The 19,760-nt window shown below is 35.2% G+C and overlaps 1 protein-coding gene across 2 annotated transcripts in view; it reads right to left on the bottom strand.

Annotated features, from left to right (window-relative positions):
• Nucleotides 1–19,760, bottom strand: part of RAVER2 (ribonucleoprotein, PTB binding 2) — a 117,307-nt gene that overhangs the window by 28,489 nt on the left and 69,058 nt on the right. For both annotated transcript variants that reach the window (XM_037827016.1, XM_037827015.1), the window contains exons 9-11: nt 19,181–19,449; nt 14,910–15,009; nt 13,700–13,836 (exon numbers count right to left, since the gene is read on the bottom strand). In XM_037827016.1, the coding sequence (XP_037682944.1) occupies nt 13,700–13,836; nt 14,910–15,009; nt 19,181–19,449 (506 nt within the window). The remainder of the gene's footprint in view (nt 1–13,699; nt 13,837–14,909; nt 15,010–19,180; nt 19,450–19,760) is intronic.

Below are 19,760 nucleotides of genomic sequence, written 5' to 3' on the forward strand. Positions count from 1 at the left end.
TGGGAAAACTGAATATCCATATGCAAAAGAATGAAAGAGGATCCCTACCTCATACCATATATAAAAATCAACCCAAAATGGATCAAAGACCTAAATAGAAGAACCAAAACTATAAAACTCCTAGAAGAAAACACAGGAAAGCACCTTTAGGATCTTGTGTTAGGCTATCATTTCTTAGACTTTACCTGAACAACAAAAGAAAAAATAGATCAATGGTATTTCATCAAAAGTAAAAGCTTTTGTACAAAGCACTTCATCATGAAAATAAAAAGACAATTTATAGTATGGGAGAAAATATTTGGAAACCACATATCTGATAAGGGATCAATATCCAGAATATATAAAATAATCCTAAAACTCAACAACAAAAAGACATACAACCCAATTTAAAAATGGGCTAAAAAATTGAAGCAACATTTCTCCAATTAAAACATATAAACATCAAAAAAGCACACGGAAAGATGCTCAACATTGTTAGCCAATAGGGAAATGCAAATCAAAACCACAATGAGATACCATTTCTAACCTACTAGAATTGCTACTATTAAAAAGATGGAAAATAAATATTGGAGAGGATGTGAGAAATAGGAACACTCATTCATTGTTGGTGAGAATGTAAAATGGTTCAGTGACAGTGGAGACAGTTTGGTGGTTCCTCGGAATGTTAACTATAGAATTACCATATGACCTGACAATTCCACTTCTAAGTATATACCCAAAAGAACTGAAAGTAGAGCCTTGAAGAGACATTTTCACTTTGATTTCATACTGACATTATTCACTTTTCCCAAATATGAAAGCACAGATGAACTGATTGTGGAGACACAGAAGTTCCCCTGGCTTAACAAACTATAGAGCAGGGCCTTCCCAAAGCTCCAGATGTCTGAAAGCAGACACTGGGCTAGGAAAAGGCCAAAAGCTTTGCACGTCTGAAAGCGGACTGCAATTTAGATGAGGGAATAGTCTCTGAGCTCCTGCTGGGCTCTTTCCATGCTCCTGTCTCCTGCCCCCACTGTTTCCCATCTAGCCCCCAAAGAAATTGTCCCTTAAGACTAAAGATATGTAAATACACCTCATGACTTTAGAAAAAATGTACCCTCCTGAAAAGACCTGAAAACAGTCATGTAGCAAACTACCTTGTATGCTATAAAGACCTGTAGAAATGAGTAGAATAAAACTTTCTTTTGCATGAAGACTGAAGACGGAGTGTGCTCCCCTTCTTTCACAATGTGGTATATACATAGGATGGAATATTATTCATCTGTAAAAAGTAATGAAGTTCTGATACATGCTACAGCATAGATGAACCTTAAAGCTATAATACTGAGGGAAATAAGCCAGATACAAAAGGACAAATGTATGATCTCATTGGTACCTCATTGATGTGAAATAATTAGAATAAGTAAATTCATAGTCAGAAACTAGAATGAAGGTTACCAGGCACCAGGGTGGAGGTAGGGAATGGGGAGCTAATGCTCAATTTGTTAAAAATTCATTTTGGGATGATGAAAGTTTTGGCAATGTACGGTGGCAATGGTAGCACATCATTTGAATGTAATTAATGCACTTCACTTTACTGTGCTTTACAGATATTGTGTTTTTTTACAAATTGACGGTTTCTGAAAACCCTGTGTTGAGCAAGACTATCAAGGCCATTTTTCCAACAGCATGTGTTCACTTTGTGTCTCTATGTCACATTTTAATTAAGGTGTGTTACATTGTTTTTTACACATAATGCTACTGCACACTTAATAAACTATGGTATAGTGTGAATGTAACTTTCATGTACACTGGGAAAGCCAAAAATCATGTAATTTGCTTTATTGCAATATTCACTTTATTTCAGTGGTCTGGATTATGTTCAAGGTTTATATGTATTTGAATGTAGTTAAAAGGGAAAATTTTAGGTTGTATATATGTTAATAAAATCAAAATTTTTAAAACATAGTAGTATACAACACAAAGTGACTCCTAAAATAAACTATGGACTATAGTTAGTAGTACAATTATAACAATATTCTTTCAAGTGTAACACTAATGCAAGGTGTTAATAATAGGAGGGGCATATAGGAACTCTATTTTCTACATGATTTTTCTGTAAACCTACAACTTCTCTAAGTAAAAAATCAGTTATTAAAAAAAGAGAGAGAGAGACAGGGGTTGGCAACATTTCTATAAAGGGCCAGACAGTAGGTATTTTAGGTTTGGTGAGCTACCAGGTGTCTATTGCAACTAGTCAACTCTGTCGTTGTGTAAAAGTAGCCACAGACAATACATAACCAAGAAAACTTTATTTATAGATACAAAAACAAAAGTATTTGTCTACTGTGTCCAGCTTATTTCACTCAACATGTAAGGTGTTAATAGGGTGGTATATGGGAATCCTGTATTTCATGCACGACTGTTCTGTAAATCCACAACTTCTCTAATACAGAAAAAAAGAAATCTTTGTTTAGTAAATCCAGTGTTTGGACACACTTCCTGTTTCTCATGTCTCAATTTTTTATTGAACCCTGGACATTTAAAATAATATAATACGGCACCTCAGGAAATCAGATTGTCCCTCTTCAGGAATTGTTTGTTTTTGTGTGTTTGTTTAGTGACTTTCCTGGGCTAATTTTGGAAAGACTATACTCTCTGATGTTGGGCCACTGAAACCTCTACTTGGTTAGTTTAGCAGTCAGCTAATGATAGGACACAGATTTCTTTAAATGCCTGGAACCAATAAATTCCCACTCTTTGCTGAAGAGTTCTTTGTATATTTGAGGGCATGCATTCAACACTCAGAAGGTTAACAGCTCTGCCTTAGCCTTCACTTCCTGCTTGGGCAGGCCCCAAGGGCAGTCAGAAGTAAGAGCCTATAGCCTTCTCATATCTTGCCTGAACATGTGCACAGCTCTACATATGTGCATGGTTTCATAAGATCTCCAGGAATATGCCAGAACTTTTCAAATCCCCTAAGGCTAATCTCATTCCCTAGCTTTTCAATCATGTCATGTAAAGAGAAACATTTTCATACTTTATATAACATATACATTATTTTTTATCTTACTATCCTGGCTAAAACCTCCAGTAAAATGTTGAATAGAAGTGGTGAAAGTGTACAATCCTGCCTTGTTCTGACAATCTCTTTATTTTAGTTGGAGCATGTAATCCATTTTTACTTAACATAATTATTATTATGGTTCAATTTAGGCTTACCACTTAGCTATAAGTTTTCTATTCATCCTACTTGTCTTGTTCCCTTCCTGACATCTTTTGGCTAAAACAAATATATTTTAGAATTCCATTTTATTTAAACCATTGAGATTTTAGCTGCACTTCTTTGTGTATTTTTAATGGCTGCTCTAGGCATTACAATATATGTTCCATAACTTATAATCTACTTAGTGTTACTATTGTTCTACTGAATGTAAAATCAGTAGCCTTGCGACTATGTAATTCTAAGTACCCCACACTATCCTTTGTACTATTGTTGTCAAATGTTTTACATTCCCCTACATTATAAACCTCTGAATAGAATGTTACACTTTTACAATGTTATAATTTCTTTTAAAGAAATTAAGAAAACAGAAAAATATAGTCTTTATTATTTACCCACATATTTATTTACCAATTATGCTGCTCTTTATATCATCCTGTAGATATAAGTTTCCATCTGGTTTTACTCTCCTGCAGGCTGAAAAACTTCCCTTAGCATTTCTTGTAGTATAGGTCTGCCAGCAATAAAGATATATTCAAGTTTGAAAGCAAAATTTATTTTGCCTTGATTTTTTTTTTAATTTTTTTTATTGAGATTGTTCAGATACCATACAACTATCCAAAGATCCAAAGTGTACAATCAGTTGCCCACAGCACCACCATACAGCTGTGCATCCATCAACACAATTTTTTTTTCAATTTTTAGAACATTTTCACTACTCCAGAAAAGAAACAAAGACAAAAAAAAAAAAAAGGAAACTCACATCCTCCCATACCCCTAACAATGCCCCCCCACCTCCATTATTGATTCATAGTTTTGGTATAGTACATTTGTTACTGTTGATGAAAGAATGTAAAAATACTACTAACTGTAGTATATAGTTTGCAATAGGTATATATTTTTTCCCTATATGCCTCTCTATTATTAACCTCTAGTTATAGTGACATACATTTGTTCTAGTTCATGAGAGAGACTTCTAATATTTGTATAGTTAATCATGGACATTGTCCACCACAAAATTCACTGTTTTATACATTATCCAAAGATCCAAAGTGTACAATCAGTTGCCCACGGCACCACCATACAGCTGTGCATCCATCAACACAATTTTTTTTCAATTTTTAGAACATTTTCACTACTCCAGAAAAGAAACAAAGACAAAAAAAAAAAAGGAAACTCACATCCTCCCATACCCCTAACAATGCCCCCCCACCTCCATTATTGATTCATAGTTTTGGTATAGTACATTTGTTACTGTTGATGAAAGAATGTAAAAATACTACTAACTGTAGTATATAGTTTGCAATAGGTATATATTTTTTCCCTATATGCCTCTTTATTATTAACCTTTAGTTATAGTGACATACATTTGTTCTAGTTCATGAGAGAGACTTCTAATATTTGTATAGTTAATCATGGACATTGTCCACCACAAAATTCACTGTTTTATACATTCTCATCTTTTAATCTCCAACTTTCCTTCTGGTGACATGCGTGACTCTGAGCTTACCCTTTCCACCACCTTCACACACCTTTTAGCACTGTCAGTTATTCTCATTACATGCTACCATCACCCCTGTCCATTTCCAAATATTTAAGTTCACCCTAGTTGAACATTCTGCTCATAATAAGCAACTGCTCCCCATTCTTTAGCCTCATTCTATATCCTGGTAACTTATGTTTCATGTCTATGAGTTTACATATTACAATTCATTCATATCAGTGAGACCCTGCAATATTTGCCTTTATGTGTCTGTCTTATTTCACTCAATATAGTTCCCTCAAGATTTCTTCATCAACCCATTTCTTTTAAGATGGTTTTGTTCAAACACTATACATTCCGTCCTAAGTAAACAATCGTTGGTTCCCCGTATAGTCACATATTTATGTACTGAGCACCATCGCCACTCTCTATATAAGGACATTTCTTCCACAAAGATGGAGGAAGAGTCAAAGAAGGTAGGGGCAAAAGAAAAAGGCAAGAGAAAGAGAGAAAAACAAACAAATAAAAAAACTTGATAGCTAGGTGACAAAAGGAAAGATAGCATTAACCTAAAGTAGAATAGAGTCAGACAATATCACCAATGCCTGAAGTCCCATACCCTTCCCCTATTCCCCAACCCACCGCCCCCATATGCATTTAGCTTTGGTATATTGCTTTTGTTACATTAAAGGAAGCATAATACAATGTTTCTGTTAATTCTAGCCTCTAGTTTGCATTGATTGTATTTTCCCCCCAATCCCACCCTATTTTTAACACTTTGCAATATTGACATTCATTTGTTCTACCTCATGTAAAACATATTTGTACCTTTTATTACAATTGTTGAGCATCCTAGTTTCCCTGAGTTACACAGTCCCAGTCTTTATCGTTCGTCTTGTGTTCTGGTGTCCCACATGATCCCAGCTTTCCTCTTTCAACCATATTCACAGTCATCTTTGTTCAGTATACTTACGTTGCTGTGCTACTATCTCCCAAAATTGTTTTCCAAACCTCTCACTCCTGTCTTTTCCTTTCTGTCTGCAGTGCTTCCTTTAGTGTTTCCTGTAGAACAGTTTTCTTGTTCACAAACTTGGTCATTGTCTGTTTGTCAGAGAATATTTTAAGCTTCCCCTCATATCTGAAGGATAGTTTTGCTGGAAATAGGATTCTTGGTTGGTGGGTTTTCTCTTTCAGTATCTTAAATATATCACCCCACTTCCTTCTTGCCTCCATGGTTTCTACTGAGAAATGCACACATAGTCTTATCAAGCTTCCTTTGTATGTGATAGATCATTGCTCTCTTGCTGCTTTCAGGATTCTCTCTTTATCTTTGATGTTTGACAATCTGATTATCAAGTGTCTGGCATAGGCCTATTCAGATCTATTCTGTTTGGGGTACACTGCGCTTCTTGGATCCATAATTTTGTCTTTCATAAGAGATGGGAAATTTTCATTGATTATTTCCTCTATTATTGCTTATGCCCCTTTTCCCTTCTCGTCTCCTTCTGGGACACCAATGACACGTAAATTCTTTTCGTTTTGTCTTTAAGTTCCCAGAGACGATGCTCGCATTTTTCCATTCTTTTCTCTATCTGTTCTTTTGTGTGTAGGCTTTCGGGTGCCTTGTTTTCCAGTTCCTGAGTGTTTTCTTCTGCCTCTTGAGATCTGCTGTTGTATGTTTCCAGTGTGTCTTTCATCTCTTGTGTTATGCCTTTCATTTCCATAGATTCCGCTGGTTGGTTTTTTTAACTTTCAATTTCTACCTTATGTACATCCTGTGTTTTCATTATATGGTTTATCTCTTTTGCCATATCTTCCCTAAACTTTTTTAATTCAGTTATTATTAGTTGTTTCAATTCCTGCATCACAGTTGAAGTGCAAGTTTGTTCCCCTGACCGGGCCATAACCTCATTTTTCTTGGTGTAGGTTGTAGTTTTCTGTTGTCTAGGCATGGTTTCCTTGGTTACCTCAATCAGGCCTCCCCAGACCAGAATGGGCTAAGGTCCCAGAAGGAAGAAATATTCAGTATCCGGTTTCCCTGAGGGTGTGTCTTAGAAAATTGGTACACCCTCTGATGCCTCCGGTCACTGTGCTTTTCTGCCCAGAAGGTGGCACCTGTTAGCCTATAATTCTTGACTGGTATAAGTTCTGAATGAAAAGCAGGTAGTAGAGCTGGGCCCCACCCCTTTCCTCTTAGAGAAGATAGACGCTCTAGGGGGAGGTCATTAGCATTTCAGTGGTCTCTCTCTGCCTGTGCTATACCCTTGTCTGGGTCACAGAACTGGGAACTGAAAATGGCTGAGGCTTTCTCCACTGAGTTGAAAAAGGAACAGAGCTAGTCCAAGGTGACCCTCCACCTCTCCAAGGTCAGTCGTCACCCAAAGCCTTTGTCTACTTGTTGAGGATTTGTACCTTATAGTGAACAGTTCACACTCGCTAATTAAAACCCTAGTTGGAACTCAGCTGAGCTATATTCGCTTGCTGGGAGAAAGCTTCTCTCTGGCACCACGAGGCTTTATAGCTTGGGCTGTGTGGGAGGGGTCTCCTGATTTGGATCTGCAGTTTTTGCTTACAGATTTTATGCTGTGAGCTCAGGCATTCCTCCCAATTCAGGTTGGTATATGATGAGTGGACAGTCATGTTTGTCCCCCTGCAGTTATTCCGGATAATTTGCTAGTTGTTTCTGTTTTTTTTTTAATTGTTCCAGGGGGACTCCTGAGCTTCCACTCCTCTCTATGCCGCCATCTTAGATCCTCTCCTGCCTTGATTTTTAGAGGATTATTTTCACAGGATATAGAAAGCTGTTTAAAAGGGTTTTTCTTCCAACACTTTAAAGATGACATTCAATTGTGTTCTGCTTTCCACTGTTTCTGATGAGACACCAGTCATTATTTTTATTGTTTCTCTTAACAGTGGTTTGCAATGGGGGACAATCTAATGGACAGAGGACAGGGATGTTGCTAAATGTCCTACAATGCAGGAGATAGCCCCTGGCAACAGACAACAATCCAGCCCAAAATATCACTAGTGCCAAGATTGAGAAACCCTGTATTAAGATAGTGTGTGTTGGATAAAAGGCAGAGACATTTTGAGGACAGCCGTTGAAACCAGATGCCTGGAGATGCAGGCAGAAAGATATTTGGAGATGCTAAGCTAAGAGATGAAGCCCAGAGTTTGCCCTGGAGAAGCTAAGAGAGGACCCCAAGATGTTTAGAGAGAAACGCCCTGGGAGAACAAGCAAGGATGCACAGGAGCTGAGAGACAGGAAGCCAGAGACATTTTGGAGAAAGCTATTTTGAAACCAGAACCCAAGAACAAAGGACCATCAGACACCAGTCACATGCCTTCCCAGCTGACAGAGGTGTTCCAGACGCCATCAGCCTTTCTTCAGTGAAGGTATCCTCTTGTTGATGCCTTAGTTTGGACACTTTCAAGGCCTTAGAACTGTACATTTTGTAATCTAATAAATTCCCTTTATAAAAGCCAATCCACTTCTGGTATTTTGCGCTCCAGTGGCTTTAGCAAACCGGAATAGAAAATCACTTAAGTTTCTGAGGGAAATCCATAACCAAAAAACAACTGTGAAACAACATGGCATCTGACTGCAGAAGAAGTGAGAAGAGGTAAAAGATACAAGAGTGAAAAATAATAGAAATCACATTTAGGAGGAAATACTAAATGCTAAAAAGTAATTAGGAGAAAAGAGAAATAAGAGAACATCAGAAAAGAAGTTGAAAGTAGAGAAACATAAGAAGATGAGCACTTAAGCATAAAAGAAATTAGGAAGAAGTCATATGAAGAAAACATTTGACAGCTAAGAGTACCAAAATGACCTTTTTGAAATAAAATACTAGAGGGAAAACCAGAATACAAAAAGATGGAAAAAGTACAAGGCAGAAATGTGGAGAAGAGGCTACATATGACTCAATAAACTACAGATAAAGGGGAAGCTGGATAGTGGATACAAAGGGGAAAAAAAACATGTCAGAAGTAATTTTTAAATGGACTTTTACAAAGTCTCTCAGAAACAGGAAGAGATTAATAATGTGAGACAAAGGTTAGAGATAAGAGAAAAGGAAAAATTATTTGAGGCAATAAGCTAGCAAAAAAATCCTGTTAAAACTACGGGTTTTCTTGTCAATAATATAAGTTAGTAAAAAGATCAAAGGAATGGAATACACAAAGACCCATATTTGCAAAAGAATCTGTGTGTATGTGCATGTAGGCTCATGCATAAAGTTCAAATTTCACTATAAAATTTCAGAGTTTGGGGAAGGTGTAAAATATTGCTAGATGAAGAAAAATATCTACTTTTTGCATAGAAAATAATTACACGTGAAGCAAAATTGCAAATTTGGTCATGATAGATTTTACATAAGAAATTTCTCACAAACGGTTTTAGTTTCCCAGGCTGCTCAAGCAAACACCATGCAAAGGGAAGGCTTAAACAATGGGAATTAAAGAAAAAAAAAAAAAAAGAAAAGACAATGTGTGCTGTTTTATCTGATTGCTTTCAAGATAATCTCTTAATAACTTTGGTTTTCAGCATATAGACTATGACGTACCCAGGTAAATTTTTCTACTTATCCTGCTTTGCAGGGGGTTCTCTGAACCTCTTGGATCTATAAGTATTCAAAACCAAAATTAGGGAAATTTTTTCCAGTATTTTTCAAATGTTTTACATCACAGTCTTCTCCTCTATTCCTGGGACTCCAATTATGCAGATTTTAGACTGCTTTATTGTTCCTCACGTCCCTGAAGATATATTCATTGGTTTTCAATCTTTTTTCTCTTTGTTCTGATTGAGACACTTCTTTTGGCTTGTCTTCATGTTTACTGAACATTGTTTTCTGCCTTCTCCAATCTTCTGCTAAGCCCATGTAGTATATAATTTTTATTTCAGATACTATACTTTTCAGTCCTAGAATTTCTCTTGCTCCTTTTTGGTTTACATTTCTCAATTGAGATCTCCTATCTGTTCATTATGACTTTATATTCTTTTAAGTCCTTGAGCATATTTTAAATAAGTGCTTTAGAAGATTTGACTGCTAAATCCAATGTCTGTGTCATCTTGGGGTTGGTGTTTCTATTAACAGCTTTTCTTCTTAATTGTGGATCATCTTTTCTCACTTCTTCAACTGTCTAGTAATTTTTATTGCTTACTAGACATTGTAGACAATATATTGTCGAGACTGTGGATTCTATTATCTTCCTCCGAGGAGGGCTTATTTTTGTTCTAAGGAGGAGTTAACTTTGCAGAACTCAAATTCCCCAAACTCTGTGGACAGTCAAATCTCTTCTCAATTTATTCAGCCTTTCAGCTGCCACTTCCCACCAGTTCCTTACACAAACAGGATCAGGGATCAGCCAAGTATTTGGGCTGAGTTGACAACTAAATTTTGAGGCTCCTTCCTATACAACTCCCTCTTTTCTAGGATTTCCTGCCTTCCTTTTAGTCTCTCAACAGATACAGACTGTTATCTGACTTATTAAGCCAGTATGACTGCAACTTTCTGTACAGACCAGAGAGTGCTGTCAGGCAGAAAGGCACAAAAACACAAATCTCATCCAGTGTAGTTTCTCTCTTTCAAGGGGTGACTCTCCTTCAGTTTCTACCTGCTTTGGTCACTCTCCAGTTCTTTCAAATAACTGTTTTTCTTTCATATTTAATCCAGTTTTAATAGTTGTTATCTGAAAGAGGGATAATCTGACAGAAACAACTTCATCAATACAGGAAGTACCAATTAAGTTTTTAATATGACGGTTTTATTGGAAATAGGGATTATTATTTCCATCTATTTTTGACACATCCATTCTTATGAGTAGTCTATTCAAACAGCTTCTATCAAACACTATTTCCATGCTTGAAGACACTCAGAATTGGAAAGATTAATCAGGTAGTTCAATAGAAAACGTAGCAATGGAGAAGACAGATATGAACTCCCACCAGGAGGTTAATGAACCTGCCCAGGCTACTACATATACGTATGTGGGTAAAAATGCAGATTATATGATTTAAAATTTGACTTAAGAATTTGCATGGAATTTATAGGAAATAAAGTGGTATACTTGGAAAATATGAAAAAAACAATTTCAATGGGCATTTATGCTTTGGAGAGACTTTGGAATCAGAGAAATTGCTTATTAACTGTATGAACTTGGAAAAATTATTTCCCCCTTTCAACTTTTTCATTTGTATTATGGAGCTAGTGATTTAAATCTCATAGGTTGTTAGAAATATTAAATGCCTACATTACAAAGCATAAAGCAAGTGTCTTTTTGTTTGTTTGTTTGTTTTTTAATTATGCTGTTGGTTCCTTTCCTTTAGTCCTCTTTCTCTGTTCCAGCAGTGGGAACAGTAGGAGGAATTTCTAAAACATGACCACCTTTTTCTAGTTACTTTATTCAATTAATAATATTTAATTAAATTTACTTTATAGGGATGAAGGAACATCATAGAAAGAAAGAGAGAGAGAGAGAAAAAAAAAACCTCACTTTATGTACAAGCATGAGGAAGACACAAGGACTGTACAAGGCGACACTGAATCCAGGAAGGATCTACTCCTCCACACTATCTCTGAATAAGCAAGTATAGAGAGAGGTAGGAGGAAACATGGAAGCCTGGTAATCCAGGAAGCATCTTTATCACAGACTTTCTGCATGTGTAAATGATAATGATAAACATACAATAAACCAAAGCAATCTACATGTGAAACTGCTAGCTGGAAGAAATGAGAGAGATTTCAAAAGTGAAATACAAGAAATGAAAAGGTCATTAAAAACACTTCTTCAAAGCTTAACACATAGTTAATGAAATTTTAAAATACATATTGTGCTTCCTTCTTTTTATAAGAGTAAGTTTTACTGCTTGTAAAGAAACAAAAATATTTCAATTGTACAGGACTATATTTTATAAATTTTTTTAAATGAACAAGATCATGAAAAATTTACTGTTTGTTTACCTATTGTTTTATATGATTTTTAATGTTTGTGTTGTGTTTCCTGGCATGAATATGACATAAATTGTTTACTCATTTGGATGAATTGTTGAAATTTCAGGTTGTTTCTAATTTTCACAACTATAAATAATTCATAAATGCTTTTACACATCTCTGACAATACCCTTTGCTTTTGTCAGCTATGAATATAATCAGCATTCAACCAATGTCCTTATCCAAGTCATTATTTAAAATGTTAAATAATAAAGGGTCAAAGATGGAGGTTTATGAAAGTATATAAGAGAAAGCATTCCAGGTTGTATCAATTCTTTCTTCAAAATATAGGTATGTTACCACCTAATTACACGATATTTCAAACCAGGTTTGTCCATGTCCATATAAGACATGTCCATCCTGTCCATATAAGAGACTTTAGCATATATCTTGTTAATATTCAGCTGCATCACTTTTCAGCATCTATTTGAACTGTGTTTCTAGTACCCTATCATAAAAACATATTCAGGCATGAACTATTCTAAGCAAATTCACCTTGGTTTTCTTTTCTAAGTTTATTTAAAGATAGATGTGGCAGAGGCAGAATTGCCCCAAGAAAATCAAAGTGGAGGCATTGCTACAACAGACAGTGTGCTGGTTTGAATGTATTATGTCCCCCAAATGCCATTATCTTTGATGCATTCTTGTGGGGCAGACATTTGAGTGCTGATTGGATTGGGATTCTTTGAGTGTTTCCATGGAATGTGCCCCACCCAACTGTGGGTGATAACTCTGATTGGATATTTCCATGGAGGCATGGCCCCACCCATTCAGGGTGGGCCTTGATCACTGGAGCCATATAAATGAGCTGATGGGCAGAGAGAACTCAGTGCAGTGCAGCTGTGAGTGATGTTTGAAGAGCTACAGTGAAGAGGGACACTGAAGAATGCACTGGAACTGAGAGAGGAGCTTCAGCTTACAGAGACATTTTGGAGATGGCCTTTGAAAGCCAACTTTTGCTCTGGAGAAGCTAAGAGAGGACAAACGCCCAAAGAGCAACTGAGAGTGACCTTTTGGAGAGAAGCTCAAGCCTAGAGAGGAACGTCCTGGGAGAAAGCCATTTTGAAATCAGAACTCCAACCATGTGCCTTCCCAGCTAACAGAGGTTTTCCAGAAGCCATTGGCCATCCTCCAATGAAGGTACCCGATTGCTGATGCATTACCTTGGACACTTTATGGCCTTAAGACTGTAACTGTGTAACCAAATAAACCCCCTTTTATAAAAGCCAATCCATCTGTGATGTTTTGCATTCTGGCAGCATTAGCAAACTAGAACAGACAGGTTAGAGCTGACAGAAGCTGACTGGTCTAATAAATAAGAAAGAATCAGAACTGTTAATTATAAGACTTTCACAATTCCATAATCATATAGTACTAACATAATTACTCTCAGTTTAAGTCTCTACAAATAATGAAGTAGAAAGCACCAAAGCGAAACTGAGATATTGAAGTAATGACATAGTATATCCTTTGAATCTAATTTTCAATATAATGGACTGGTTGGTTTAAAAGTGAGCACAGGAGTGCCTTTATTTATGCTCATATTTCTACATATTTAAGCACTGGTGAGTAACAGTGGCTTATTCCTTGGGTTTCTTAGTCAGGTCTACACTGGTGTAAACCAGAAGTCAGCAGACTTTTTCTGTAAAGGGCCAAAAGTAAATATTTTAGTCTTGCAGGCCACATGTTGCAGTGTGAAAGCACCATAGACAATATGTAAATGAATGGATGTTCCAATAAAACTTTATTTACAAAAATAGGTAATGGGCCAGTTATGATCTGTGGGCTATAGTTTGCCGACTGCTGGTGTAAACAATGAGAGGAAAAAACCAATGCAAAATGATACTAAAAAATCTCTTAAATATATCCCCAAACTTCCAATAGTGAGCAAAAAATATTGTACAGATCACACAATCTTACTTTCCTATGATGATATTAGAAATTGCAACTTCACATTCAGTGAACTCAATACATACTTGAATCAATTTTTCTAAACACCATCAGAACTTGAGAATTATTTACCTGTGCATAATCACCAAAAGGCTGAGAATAAGCAATGCACTTTTCCAATGCATGTTGTGAATCATTTCCCTGAGAGATTGCATCTAGAAGGTTGCTTGCAATTCCAGTCTTCTGTAGAGTGGTTTTACTTGCAGGGGCTAAAAGCAAAATCAGTATGTTTATTTTACTTAGGCTACTTTATTATAAATTATAGAGTACAAAACTCGGTTCAGCAAATTTCAAATCGAAGACAATATATATATGATATTACTTCATTCATTTGAAACAACTGAAATGGAAGCTTGTTCTATGGGTAAATAATTTTGAGGGGAACATTTAAAAATATATATGTCTAATCTCTAAAGCAAGCCATTCAAAATTAAAATTAACCACCCTTGTTAATTCCAAATAAATGGCATAAATGGAAATAAATGGCATAAATGGAAATAAACATAAACGGAATCACAGAAATACAAATTTGCTTTTTTTTTACTTAAGAATATGCTTTGGGGATTTCATATTAATACATGTAGATATCCCCCAATTAAAAAAAAAGTTGCACAGTCTTCATTTTATAATTAACTATTATTTATTTAACCACTCCTTACTGATGACCATTAAAGCACTTTCTCATTTTTCACTATTAACAACCAATGCTGCAGTGAATATCATTGTACATAGAGCACACCACATTTGTGATTTTCTCTTAAAATTATATTTGAATACTTAGTACCTGATTGAAGGACTGAGAGGGTCCTCCAAAAAAACTAAATGATAATTCCACTTTTGCCAATTATCAGTAGCTCATACACTTTTGGGGTATTTTTGTTTACATTCTGAGACCTAAACCTAGCAAATACTCCAGATCCATTAGATTCCTTAGAGGTTTGACCTCTGGTTTAGAAATACAATTCTATACATATTGTACAGACTTACAGTATTGCCAAATACTTTCTTTTCCCCGATTATTTTTAATCATAATTCCATATAATTCAATAAATTGATTATATTATTTTAAAATACTATAAAAAATGTTTTCCTCAAATAAAACAGTGTGCATTTTAAGTCTTAATTTTAATTATTCTTTTTATTTAAAGGCTGGAGTCAAAGTTTAGATCTTAATTAGATCAATAGGCATTATTCACTTCTATTATGTTAAAAAGTAAAGTAAAACTCTTTTTGGAAATTAGTCAATGACATTTCAAAATATTAATCCTGAGCCATTACTTACATGATAAGCACACACTGGGCAGCACACTTGCCAAGTTCAAGTATGGATTTTTACTGAGCCGAATTTCTTTGGGTGGTTCTCCCAAGAGTGATGTCTGATTCTTAGAGGCAGCGTTATTTGTCAAAAAAAAAAAAAAAAAAAAAAGAGGGGGCACTTAATAAGAAGTACGAGGAAATAAAAATGCAGGAGTAGAGAAAATAGTTATTCTTCAATAATCTAGTCCAGTATGATAACAATTTATAAAATCTAATCTTTGAGGATATAAATTTATGAACTATTTCTGGATGTTGATATACAATTATCATATTCTACCTGCTATTATTCTTTTAGTAAACTATTTTTAGAGTAGTTTTAAGTTTACAGAAAAATGGACAAAAAGTACAGTTTCCAGTTACTCTCCACCCCCAAGTAGTTTCCCCAATTAACATCATGTTTTAGTGTGGCACATTTGTTACAACTGATGAGCCAATATTAGATAGATTTTTGGTAACTGCAGTCCAGAGATTACATTAGGGTTCACTGCATGTATAGTTCTATGGGTTTTGACAAACCCATAATGTCATGTGTCCATCCAAACAGTAACTTGCAGGACAGTTTTACTGCCTTAAAAATGCTCGGTGCTCCACTGTTCATCCATCCCTCCCACCCACCAGGCAACCACTGACCTGTTTACTTTCTCTACAGTTTTACCTTTTCCACAATGTCATATGGTTGGAATCACATAGTATACGCAGCCTTTTCAGGCCTTTAATGTGAGGATTTACGTTTATCTGGCTAGGAGTAAGGTTGAGTTTACTGTTTGTGTAGCTGTAGGTGTCAAAGGCCAAAATTTCCTCCGGTGTCCTGGGTTTTTTGCTTCCCCTGTTGTTTTGGGTTATCCTAAAACCTTCTTAAATGAGGTCTGAGCCCTGCAGTCCTTTCCACGGTAGTCCTTTCCCGGCTCCAGCAGTTTCTGTTCTGGGCTGCTTTGCTAGGTAGGCTTCTCTAGCCCAGTTCCTGGGCTGTGCTTCTCTTTATCTGCCTCTTTTTACCAGGGCAGTGTTTGCCCTGTGACCTCAATTCTCTGATGAATCTAAAAAGAGTTGTTGTTTCTCAGTTTTCCAGCTTTTTTCTTGGTGTGAGGCTAGGAGAGAAAACTTCTAAGTTCTTTCTTTACAAACTGGACCAAAAACTGGAAGTCTTGCTATTATTTTTTTCAAATTTTTTTTTCATTTTAACTATTCTAGAACCATAGAACTTTAGAATTAAAAAGGAATTACAGGTCATCTTGTCTAAATTTCTCACTTGAACCAGGAGAAAATTCATCTTCATAGCAGAAACAACTTCTATACCTTGTGCCCAGTAATAATCCATCAACTTTTTAATTAAGATTCTTATTTCATATTGTACAGCCACAAGATGCCCAAAGCAAATCTTTCAAACAGTATCTCTGGTACTAAAAATAATACCTAACAAAATAAGTGGATTTAATAAACTCATATTCCACATTTAGAGTTAAATATAACCCTAGAAATTTACATTTCTTAAAAATACATGATGTTAGTGTATTTTTATATAACAAGTTAAGTGTAAAGATTATAGTATTTCTTTAACAGAAAAAAATTAGAAGAAATCATGGTATGACTCTTCAGTGTATTTCATTTTCTTCTGGCAGAAATTTTATCATTTCTGATGGTAAGTGAACATTTTAAAATGCACAAAATCCAGGTTACTATAACCAAAGTTAAAGCTAATAGCTAAGTTTTTATTTTAAACTAATTTTTATTTTGATCCCTGAACAGGATGAAAAAAGTATAGTCCCAAGTGCTTATTTCTACATTTGAGAACCAGAGCTAATTACATGTGCCTCTTATCTGGTCAATATTACTGTAGTTGGCCATAGAAGTCTGTCTTGTACATCTTCATAAGCCCTAAAGAAGTTCATAGTTGCTTACAGTGTGTAAATCACAGATTTAGATGTATTCACTCATTCCACATTTACTGAATATTTATTATGTGCCAGGCATTGTGGTAAGTGTTGGTAATACCAGAATGAGTAAGACAGGAACTAAACCCTTGAGAAATTCACAACAGTGCAAGAGAAGTCTATTCTAGAACCATAAGCTTATAGGTATGAGCTAAAACCATCAGAAAGGGTGGAATCAACAAGGAGAGAGATAGCATGGGAAGAGATGTAGCACAAGAAAATCCAGTGATTGAGTGAGCAGAGGAAAGGTAGCCAGAAAAAAGGCATCAGATTTTGTTCCTAAACTATTCAGATTGTTAAGGTAATAGGGTTATATCCATGTCAAGGGTTCTCGGCTCTGGCTAGGCACAGGAATCACAAAGTTAAAAACAAACAAGAAAAAATAGATGCTGGAATCTCACCCCTAACTTCTTGAACAAAAATCTCAGGGATGGGGGAGATAGGGTCTAGCCCTCTCTATTATTAGTTTTTTAACTCCAGAGATTATTCTGACAAAAAGGCAGAATCAAGAATAGCTTCTCACATAATATTAAAATACAGGTCAAAAAATCTAAGCCAAACTAAGCCAGTTCTTTAGCATAGTCTAAAATCTTGCAAATGGGAAAATACTCTGAGGTTACCTGGACCAACCCTCTATCCTCAAAAAAGAGTAATCTTTCTACAACATCCTTCTCAGATGCTCACCTGGGGTCTACTTAATCATTTACAGTGATATGATGTTCACATCTCTGTAAAATAAGGATAGTTTTTCGTGTTTGAAAACTTCCATTATTCCTCCTTATATTGAACCTAAGTCTGCCTTACATTTTGTTAGACTTTTTGGACTACGTCTGCCCACTGGAGAAATACAAAATCACTGCCCTTTGAATATTTTAAAAATTATATATTCAGCTAGCCATCCCTTTTCCAGGTTCCATATATCCAGTTCTCCCAATACTTCACATGACTTGTTTTCCAGTCCTTGTCCCATGTCTACCACCCTCTTCCAGATTGCCCATTATGTGAATCCCCTCAAATCCAGTTTTTCTAAGGACCCTGGTGCTTTCAATTAATAAAAGAACCTATGCAAAAAAGTACAATGTGTATGAGATCTACATGTTTAACTTCCCTTAAAAACCCAAGCAATTGATACAGTAGATGAGTTTTTTAAATCATTTTATAAAGAATCACCTTTGCTTTCTCAGTGTACCTTTGCAGGGCACTCTATCCATAATTCCTGCTATGACTAGGTGACACCAAAACCCCTTACATAGTCAATATTAATATTTGGACATTTGGAAACAATCAACTACTTGAATTTTTTCCCTCACATGCTGCTTATATCCTAAGTTTTAAACCACTTACAAACCAAAGGATGTTTTAGGATACAAAAAAGAGAGAAACTAAAATATTTTATTCTACCTGCTAATTATAATATTTATAAATATCAGTGGGATATGAACCAATCAAATGATTGGTTTAAAACTTCCAAAACTGAACAAAGAGCAGATTCTTTTGAACAGACAAGAATTTAATAACTGACAGATATTTTTCAGATAAAATATAACTGTTCTGTCTTAGGATATTAATATAATGTCTTAATTAGCTGTATGGTATCATTTAAATAGAGAAAAATGAATGAATTTTAAAGAATAGCAGTATTTATTTACTTAGAAAGCCTTTTAAGTAACAACAGTATGTATCTGGGTAAGTATTAATGATATAGACAAACTTTTCCAAACTATAAAATTTTGGATTTAAATTAGTTTAGTAATCAAAATCTACTTTTAAAATATCAAGTATTTTTAAAAACCATATACATTTTTCTTAAAATTTTCAGAAAAGCAAATATTTATAAGAAGAATCTACATTTAAATTATTTTACATATAACAAACTCATTTTACGCAAACAAAAATTACTTTAGTTGCAGTGGCAAGTAATTAAGCATAGTCCCAAAAGTCAGCTGACACAACTTACCAAAAGATGGATTTCTTTTTTGTTGTTGTTTATAATAGGCACTTTTTTAAAAGAATGCAATCTTTTCTTCTTCTCTTTTGAGAACTAAACATAAACTATGGAAAAGCAATCATTTCATTGACATATTATAGCAATTATCTAATTTGTAATGCATATTTATATAACTCAGGTATATTATTAACTTCCTTTGAAATTTAAAAATAGCTAAGATTGATTTATGATACTTCATAAATTATGCCACCTGTTAACCTTCCAAAATGGAATACTACAATATAAGAATAATTTCACTTAAGATATAATTTAAAAGGAATATATATATACACACATACACACACACAGCTTTCTTACCCCTGAACTTATCTCAGTGCCTTTTGGTTGATTTTGCTGCTGCTTATGGTGCCCTGTCAGCAAACTTCCAGCAGTAAGATTTGAAAAGCTCTGAAGATAAGCCTGCGACCCTGAGAAAGTTCCTTCTGCGAGTCCCACCGTGGATGATTGTTTCTCCTGAGTATTACTGTGACCTGGCCCAGCTTGTCCAACAATGTGCTGATTTGGAAAGAATGGTAATATGCCCATTCCAGCTGTTACAGTTGTTTGAGTTGGAATCAGATTTGATGCTGTAGTGAACCATAAGTGGAAAAAGCTTTTAGTTAGGCACGATTTATTCACAACAGTCCTTTTGAAGTTGTTAATTTAGGGGACAAAATACTGAGAAACCTTTTTGTACCTATTACAGAACTCTTAAGTTCAAAAAGTGAGGTCAGAGATTTTAAAGTTAGGAATTTCCTCCATGAAAAACAGAAACCTATAATAGTAATGACACTTTTCTGATTTTCAACAGCTTCCAAGGTAACCACAGTGATATTACATTTTTAAAAAATCCAAGTTTTAATTGTATATTTTAGAAATTGAAAGTGAAGTTTATGTA

The sequence above is a fragment of the Choloepus didactylus genome, chromosome 2 (assembly GCF_015220235.1).
Source record: "Choloepus didactylus isolate mChoDid1 chromosome 2, mChoDid1.pri, whole genome shotgun sequence".
In the NCBI taxonomy this organism is placed as follows: domain Eukaryota; kingdom Metazoa; phylum Chordata; class Mammalia; order Pilosa; family Megalonychidae; genus Choloepus; species Choloepus didactylus.